Source organism: Berghia stephanieae, chromosome 14, assembly GCF_034508935.2.
Source record: "Berghia stephanieae isolate SIO BIC M18660-M18661 chromosome 14, UCSD_Bste_1.3, whole genome shotgun sequence".
Classification (NCBI taxonomy): Eukaryota; Metazoa; Mollusca; class Gastropoda; order Nudibranchia; family Aeolidiidae; genus Berghia; species Berghia stephanieae.
In genome coordinates this window covers 15,459,790-15,469,789 of record NC_088373.1, presented here as the reverse complement: position 1 = coordinate 15,469,789, position 10,000 = coordinate 15,459,790, and the positions used below count along the sequence as shown (strand labels likewise).

At 37.7% G+C, this 10,000-nt stretch overlaps 1 protein-coding gene across 1 annotated transcript in view; it reads right to left on the bottom strand.

The window, feature by feature from the left end:
• Nucleotides 1-3,595: 3,595 nt before the first annotated feature.
• LOC144959894 (uncharacterized) overlaps nt 3,596-10,000 on the bottom strand; it is a 21,190-nt gene continuing 14,785 nt past the window's right edge. Inside the window, exon 6 of the mRNA XM_078892733.1 lies at nt 3,596-4,836. Within this exon, the coding sequence (XP_078748859.1) occupies nt 3,739-4,836 (1,098 nt within the window). The 3' untranslated portion in view covers nt 3,596-3,738. The remainder of the gene's footprint in view (nt 4,837-10,000) is intronic.

Here is a 10,000-nt window from a genome sequence, read left to right as displayed (position 1 = left end):
GTGGGTTTGGATGTCAGACCTATATATATATATATATATATATATATATATATATATATATATATATATATATATATATATATATATATATATATGTGTGTGTGTGTGTGTGTGTGTGTGTCTGTGTGTGTACACATTGTCTTTTATCCATTTGAGATGTAGATTTCAAGTGCACACTATCAGCTTATTTAGTTTGAGACTACCTAAAAGTCTCACCCAGACACCAGCACAATATTCCTCTAAGAAGCATAAACTCACATGCTTACAAATCATATATGTTTTTTTAAAAAAAAACAGTTCAAAAAAGAGAGATGATTTACAAGGGAAAAAATATCATCTCCCAAAACTCTAACTATACATTCGACTGTTTCCCTCCCAGCCAAGGACTCCGGCCAGCCAGGGTCAGGACTAAACTAAGTAATCACATTCCAAGACAAAGACAGAGAGAAAGTTGGAAAACAGATACAGGGGGATAGAAGACGCAGTAAGTACCTCCCTGCCCACTCTGGGACTCTTAGAACAATCTGTTTATCAAATTACTGTACTAGGGGAAAAAAGACAACCAACAATATTCTGCATTTTTCCAATGAGTTTAATTATCAGAGTCGTTAAAGCGTAGATATATGTGACCCTTCGCCTCAAAACGGTATGAAGTCGGGTTGGTTAAGATATTGAAAATTGAATTTATAGCCAGAAATATCAGACTTGCGTTGAGTTTGTATGTTTTATTGAGGACAATGGATACAAGTTTAAGGGTGCTAACGCCAACAATTTATATTTTTGACCAATTTAACATTTAATTCGGCTTTTAAGCATTTGGTTCGCTCCAACATAATACCGTTTTGAGACGATGGGTCACATATGTAGACGAAATTAAAAATAAATAGAATCACTCTCCAAATAAAAAAAGAAATAGAATAATTCATATTTTGGGTCATACTAGGATTCACCAAATTTTAAGAAAAGAAAAAAACTAGACTAAAAAGTATATAGTACAAATCCATAAGATGCAAAAAGAACACTGTGCCCAATACCGCAAATCTTATTAATGCTGTGCTTTTAGGCAAAATATTCACAGCATTCGCCACTCTGGTTAGACCTAGCAAAACACAAAGCTGTGTTTAGCCTTTAACGTTTAACCTTGATTGATATAATCTAATGAGAAACAATCAACCATATGGCGGTCTAACTAACATAATAACAAAGAGTTAAGTGACGTCAGCATCGTTCCTTCTATACGTTGCGTGTTTATTGTCCGCCAGGTAGTACATACAGGGAACAAAAGAGCGATATCAAAATAATGGTTCCAATCTTATAGGAAGTGTAACGTCAGTTTTCCGGAAGATTGAACACATACATTGTGCGATTGACATTCTGGTTTCAGAGTGCTGCTACCTTATTGTCTAGCATAAATGTGACCCTTCGCCTCAAAACGGTTTTAAGTCGTGTTGGTTAAGAAATTGAAAATTGAATTTATAGCCAGAAATATCAGACTTGTATTGAGTTTGTATGTTTTATTGAGGAGAATGGATACCATATTTAAGGTGCTAATGCCAACAATTTATATTTTTGACCAGTTTAACATTTAATTCGGCTTTTAAGCATTTGGTTCGTTCCGACACAATACCGTTTTGAGACGATGGTTCACAATTGAGCTTTTATATATCGCAATATCCACTAAACGTGCTCAAAGCGCTTTACAAGGGGCCCCTGGCCAACAGCAACATTTAACATTTAGGACGGTACACGACGCCTGTTATTACCATTTTTTTTTGGACAGAGACAACGCTGTTAACGGCGAGGTACTCATTTTACACCTGAGTACTGTGAAGGAATGTGGGTAAAGAGCCTTCTCCAAGGACTCAACTATGCGCCGAGCGAGGCTCGAACCCTGGACCTACCTATCCGAAAGCGAGTGTCATACCACTAGACCGAATAGCCGCACAATGCTGGTCGTCAACAAAGATCTTCCATCTTCGTTCTTTCACGCTCCGTAATAATGACTTGAGCGAAGAATAGGGCCTCAACAGCACTCTTGCATCTTCTTCTTTCCTTGATACAGACCTTTGCCTCATTCCAGGTAAGATTGGAGACACACAAATCTTGTGCGGCTATGTGGTCTAGTGGTATGACACTCGCTTTAAGATCGGAAGGTCCTGGGTTCGAGCCTCGCGCTCGGCGCATAGTTGAGTCCTTGGAAAAGGCTCTTTACTCACATTCCCTCACCGTACTCATGTGTAAAATGAGTACCTGGCCGTTAACAGCGGTGTCTTTGTCCGAAAAATTGTAATACCGCCTAACAGGCGGCATGTCCCGTCCCACATGTTAAATGTTGCTGTTGACCAGGGACCCCTTGTAAAGCCCTTTGAGCACATTTAGTGGATATTGCGCTATATAAAGCTCATTTAAATCTTGGTGAAGGCTTAACTTCCATGTCTTGTTTCGGACGACCGCGTTTCATCTTGCCCTGAAGGTTTACGTTTCCATTCCAGAGCCTGATTGGTGAAATAACAATCATGAGAATCTGACTTTACATCTTGCTACAAAATAGTTATATCACCTTATCATTGTGACGTCACCTTGTGCGGCTATGTGGTCTTGTGGTATGACACTCGCTTTCGGATCGGAAAGTCCTGGGTTCGAGCCTCGCTCGGCGCATAGTTGACTCCTTGGAAAAGGCTCTTTACTCACATTTTCTCACCGTAATCAAGTGTAAAATGAGTACCTGGCCGTTAACAGCGAGCGTTGTCTTGGAATAAAAATTATTAAAGCGCCTAATAGGCACCATGTCTCGTTTTATATGTTGGCTGTTGCTGTTGGTCAGGGAGCCTTTATAAAGCGCTTTGAGCACGTTTAGTTGGTATTGCGCTACATAAAAGTTCAATTTAAAATGTTTTTATGATACAATATGTAACCTGTTCACTGTGAATACATTACCCGGAGGACTGGTCATACACTTCCAATGACTTTAGAATCGGTAAAAAGGAAGGTGTTACGTCACAACTTCTCTGCTGTCTTGCAAATTGATTTACTATTCTTCACAATGAATGAACTGGTCACTCCTAGGCTAATACTAATACTTTTTAGACTTAAAAAGACATTGCATGGAAGGAGGCAACCTTTAAGTTGAAATGTTTGGAGAACACTTTGCCCATAATATCTGTAGATGGAACGAAATTGACGTCACTCAGTTCTTTGTTGTTTTTTTTAAATATACAGTCATTTTGGTGACTTATTCTCTCCTAATTATATTATCATTCAGACTATAAACATTCAAGGATACACATTGTTTGTTTGTGTTGGTACGTTAAATCATGCTGGCATTGTTGTGAGTATTTTTACCTAAACACATATCATCAATAGAAAAGGAGAAATAAATCAAAAAGAAATCCTATCCGTAAATAATTAAATAAATAATTTAGCTTTATATATAGCGCAATATCCACTAAATGTGCTCAAAGCGCTTTACAAGGCGTTGAGCACATTTAGTGGATATTGCGCTATATAAAGCTCAATTATTTATTTAATTATTTACGGATAGGATTTATTTTTCTTCTATCCGTAGTCGTGGAAGGCTGGGGGGGGGGGGGTTGGGTTTCTTTTTTTTTTTTTTTTTTGGGGGGGGGGATAGTTTAGTTTTCTTGTATTTTTCTTTTTTGCTTTGTCTGGCACTGTTTCATGTATGATTTAAGACCTATGTCGAGTTCGAGCTGGATTATAATATTATATGACCTACTTTTAGTTTAGACCACAGGGAAAAGGGATTTCAATCCACATCATCAAGACGGCAACAACGCCAGTCATGAATATGGTTAAGTCATGGAGACCTGCGGCACTCGCCACATTTCTTAGGCCACGCCGTTGACTCGTCTTCATAACACTATTCTGACAATGAGACAGGCCTTTGTAGTTTACACCGCTACTCATTTTTCTGGTCGATTCCATCGGCAGATGAGGTTTGTAATACAATTCTCTGGTGTAGCGCGCAACTCTTATAAGCTCAGTAAACACATGTCTTGGGTACATACCATTCTTAATTCCATCACCATCATCATCATCATCGCCTTTATTTTCATCATCATCATCATCATCATCATCATCATCATCATCATCATCATCATCATCATCCTTATCACCTTCATTATCATCTTTATCGAGGTCTTCATCTTCGTGGAGGTCAACGACATCGTCGTTATCCTCATCATCGTCATCATCATCATCATCATCATCATCATCATCATCATCATTATCATCATTAACAATATTACCACCACCCCCGTCTTTCTCATTGAAATACAGCCACCTCGTTCCCTTCTTCTCCACAACAAAGTTATTCTGAACAAACCAATACCATACAGCATCCAAACCCACCTGTCTATAAATCTCCTTTATCCTTCCCTTTTTAAATTTTAATTCATACAAGAAGGTAATATCAATGAGAAAATATTCCTTTGCATTCGCAATTCTAATATAGGGCTCGATAAATTCATTCCTATTCATATCTTTTATAAATGACACCTCGAGAACGCGCCGATGTTTTAGTTCTAAATCAGAACTCCAGTTCCCTGTCTCAAGATAACACGCTAGAAACTCAGTAAGATAAAATAGTTGACGATTACTAAAACGTTTCTTTGGTGGGTGCCTGAGAATCAAAATTAGGTGAACATTTTCAGTGCAAACTCCACCAATGATTATTGGAGAATAACACCTGGTAGCTTTACACTGGGGCAATGCGTTGTTCAAACGGTCTTGGGTTTGGACTGGCATGGAACCGGCTGGAATATCACAGTTCCATTTGGGATGATTTTGTCTTAATCCTTCCAAACCTAGACTGACCTGAAAGAGCAATTGTGGTACAGGCATAGATTTGTGATTATCAAAACATGAGAGCTACAAGTGATAAAATGTAGGGGTGACAAAAGTAGACCTTCAGAGACGTCTCAGAGACATTCAGTCTATAGGGAATGAGATAAGCGGAAGAGTAGCGTCCCTTGATTGGACGTCACCTTACAGAGAGAACGACAATATGGTTTTGCGCATGCATCTTCTCGACCTCGCTTTCGGTGAAGTGTCTCATGGAAGCGAGGACGAGAATGCATGCGCAAAACCAATATGACGTTCCCTCTTTAATAACTTCTCCGCCGATGACGTCCAATCAAGGGGCGCTACTCTTCTGCTAATCTCATTCCCTATGAAAAATTTAATTATTTTTTTTTCTTCAAAAAAAATGTCCATTAACTCCCTTTGGAATTGTGTAAAGAACAACCTCTAACAAAATTAACAACTACCTCAAACAGCAAACCTTTAATGAATACAGAGACCAAACGCATCTTGAGAAAGAAGAAAAAAAATGGTTCAAAAGAGCAAAACTGTCTCCATCTGAGACTGTTCTTAAGAAATGTCGAGATATCAAACGATCTGCGAGAAACCAGTGCCGAACAGCTTATTCAGAGTACATCAACAAAATCATTGACGAAGGCACATGAAGAAGTAAACAACTCTGGCCGTACATTCAAAGTGAAAATAAAGAAAGCTTTTGAATAGCGCCACTGAAAGATAAAAATCAAAAGTTGACAGCAAGAAAGGCAAATAATATCTTGAATGAACAATTTCCATCGTTTTTTTTCCGAATCATCCAGCAAAGACGAGAGGAAACTCATTGGAACCAAAGTAGACCCAATGGAGCAAATCACTTTATCTAAGAAAGGTCGCTCTCATACTTATGAGAAACCTCAATGAAAATAAGGCCTCTGGACCAGATGGCATATCAGCTAAATTCTTAAAAACGTTCTGTAACGAGATGGCACCTGTCTATAAATTCCTTTACCAAGTCTCATTGGACCAAGTTCAAGTTAGTGAAAACTGGAAAGATACCCGCATTACAACGATATTCAAAAAGGGAGACAAACACAGTGCTGAAAACAATAGGCCAATATCTCTCACATCAATATCATGTACACTGACGGAACACGTAATATGTAGCAATATCATGAAACACGTTGATAACCACAACCTGCTGACTTTTGTCCAACATAGCTTTCGCAGACATCGTTCATGCGAGTCACAAATGATCATGACTTGTGATGATTTTGCTAGAAAAAAATTAATAAAAGGGACCAGGAAGATGCCATTGTACTGGATTTCAGCAACGCATTTGATAACAAAAAATGAATAACCACCTAATAGGCGGCATGTGTCGTCCTACATCTTGTTGCTGTGACTAGGGACTTCTTGTAAAGCGCTTTTAGCATGTTTACTGTATATTGCGTAATAGTAATGCTCTAGTTTTCTTGTGTATGTTTGTGTGTGTGTGTGTGTGTGTGTTTAGTTGTTGTTGTTTTTTGTTGTTGTTTTTTTCTGTGTGTATGTTGTTGTTTTTTGTTTTTTTGTGGGATTTTTTTTTTGGGGGGGGGGGTTGTATTAGATTTACATTCTTTGTGACAAAAACGATTAAGGAATGGAACAATATCCCTCAAGAGATTATAGATCTGCTCGATTAGGAACAGGCTACGGTTTGTCAGAGAGCCCAGAGGTGGACATGCCCACTAACTGGAGCAATGTTTACGACACCGTTAAAACAACCACAAATTTCTACGAACTCACCCCTAAGGAATACACAAATTTACTTGACAAAAATATACAAGCAGAGTACAAGAAACAAACACCATCTACGACACCTTACATAACAGCAGAAGACAAAAGCATCGACGAAAACCTACATCTAAGCAACAGAATAGACACTACAGCAAAATCTAACGCATTCATCACTATCAAAGCTCATAAATCGAACTTTCGTAACAACGTCCAATGCCGGCTCATAAACCCATGCAGATCACAAATTGGAAAAATAAGCAAACAGATTTTAGACAGAATCAACACCAAAATCGTCAAGGAAACCAAATTCAACCAATTGAGAATCATCGCTGAAGTTATCAACTGGTACAGAAACACAGAAAACAAACAACGACAAAATGCAATCATCATTGAGATCTGTAATTTCTACTCTTCAATCACCAAGACCCTACTCCCTAAAGCAATACAATTTGCAAAAACGTTTGACATCACCGAAAAAGAAACCCTTATCATCCTGTAGTCGAAGAAAAAATCTCTATACAACAATGGAGTAGCATGAACAAAAAATCCACGAACTTTGATGTCACCATGGGAAGCTACGACGGAGCAGAAACATGCGAGCTCGTCGGACTATACCTACTTTCTCAACTGCAACATTGGACTATACAGAGACCACGGAATCGCATTGTTTAATAAAAGACCGAGGCAGATTGAAATTATGAAGAAAACAAACGTCCAGGGCAACAATCTTAAAATAACCATCGAAGCCAACAAAAAACATTCGATTTCCTAGGCACAACTATCAACCTGAACAACGGCATCTACCAACAATTTTCAATACCCAACAACATCACACTGTACGTCCATAGACATAGCAACCACGCGCCATCTATAATAAAAGAACATCTCAGAGAGTATTAACAAACGACAATCTAACAACTCTACAACAACAACATATTCAACGATGCAATCCCACCATACACAGACGCACTCCAAAAATGTGTCTATGACTACAAACTAAAATATGAAGAAGAGACCCCAACGAAAAAACGTCAAAGAAAACGAACTATTACATGGTTAAACTCATTCCACTGCAAGATCGTGACAACCTCTATCGGTAACAAATTCTTCAAGCTTCTACAAAGATGCTTCCCTCCCGGTCACGTCCTACACCGCATCATGAACAAAAACACCATGAAAATAGGATACACCTGACCTCCATGCCAAAAATACAAAACATTATTTCATCCAATAACAAATGAAAACGATCACAGCCAGCTCAGCCCAACAACAACCTGGAGGAAAAATGAATCTGCAGGACCCAGGCAACATGCCCACTTAACGGCAATTTCCTTACTCAAAGCGTTATTTATCAAGCAGAGACACCAAAAACAAGAAACATACATTGGCCTCACTGAGTGTTCATTAAAAACCAGATACAACCTGCATAAATCTTCTTTAAAAAATACACAAACAAAATTCCACTAAACTAAGTGAATACATTTGTAACCTCAAAGAATAAAACATGCAACACTGCATTACAGGGAAAACCATCTCCAGAGCACAGTTGTACTCCCCTTCTTCTAAGATTTGCAACCTCTGCTTAGAAGAAAACATTTTCATCATTACAAAACCGAACATGGCAATACCTCAATAGAAGAAAAGAACTAACATCTTCATGCAGACATAGAAACAAAAACCTTTTATGGAATATGCTTCAACAGTCTTGACGTCACTTCCCCCAAAATGACGCATAGTAACTTAGTAACTGGCTCTAAACTATCGGAACAATGGCGGACGCCCTTATGAAATATTTCACCGACGAGCATAAAAGTGTATCCAGAGAAGAAAAACATTAGAAATATGATCATGTTTTGACTTTTATACATTCTGATCACATGACATATGAAAAGTTCTAGCCAGCATGAAGAATAAAAAGAACTGATTTTCTTTGTTTAGAACCACGCTGCTCGCCGTTGCTGGGCGACGTGACATCAGACTACTGAATCCAATTACGAACCACCATATCCGCGAAGCCGGAAAAGTACGATAAAAACAACGATCAACTTTGACTTACTATGCCTGATGAGAGGGAATGCTAGAAACAATATTGTAGAAGTTGATCATAATTATACTTTATATATATTTATATATATATATATATATATATATATATATATATTATATATATATATAATATATATATATATATATATATCATAAACAAATAAATATATGTCCATATATATATATATAATATATATATATATATATATATATATATATATATCCTTTCTTTAAAAAATATAGCATTGTGGAGAACATTGTGCTTATTTGCGTCAATAAAAAAAATTGATACGGCGCACAACTCTACTGAAAGATTTGAGATATAGAAATGGATTTTTTACAGATAGATAAACGGATAACTTGATTTCCTCTTATAATTTAAAGTCAGTTTGAAAGTTCGTTAAGTCAAACAGATATCATATAAAAATTACCGAAAACACTAACACACTCATGGCCACACCCTAAACTCTATCTGTCCAGTAGAGTTGTTACTTCCGGTGTGTTGATTTAGCGGTGATCAGTGTTGTTATGTAGTAGAAGTGTGTTCTCATTGCGTGTATGTTTACGTGTGTGCGCGTGTGTGTGTGTGTGGTGTATATTTGTGTGTGTATGTGTGTTTTGGAATGTGGTTGCGTGGAAGAAAAAAAAAAGGGGGGGGGGGTGGTCCATCAAGTAGAGAAATTCCTGAGCAAGAGGGGGGGGGGTGTTTGCTAGGAACCGTCAGATTGGCATTTTTCAGCAAATCGTCGTATTCATAGTGATATAATTCACTTGGTCACATAACGGTATTCGGATCTACAGAAATTTTAAACAAGTTCCACCGATTAACAGCATCAACTAATATTACTGCTGATATTACTGTCGTTTTTATGCCATCGATGTGATAATTATTGCCCTGGGAAATATATAGTTAAACGTTTCGGCAAACTGTCCATTGGTTCTGTCTAGCTTCTAGCCCGAACAAACCAAAAGTAGACAGATTCGGGGACTTAATATTTATCGCGTCCGCTTCAGATTTTCATTTGACCTCACATAAGTTAAGTAAAGGGGAGACATTCCGAAAGCTCCTACATCCCCAGTATTCATTCAATTTGTATTTTCACCGTTGATCTTTTGTCAGGCGTTTATTTATTCAATTCGTCATCATATAAAAGCGTTTTAAAAACTCTAGAACAAACCTTGACAGATTTGTGAAAGTTTAAAATTTCCTAATTTGACCATTGTTTTGATTCTCCGCCGCCATTTTAATTTGTGAAGTATTGAAGGTAGTGCAAAGCACTCCCAAGTAAAGCGTGGTAAAGACTTGCGACCTATTGATATTGATATCTACTGACTGATAAACTAAAATCATGCCGAATAA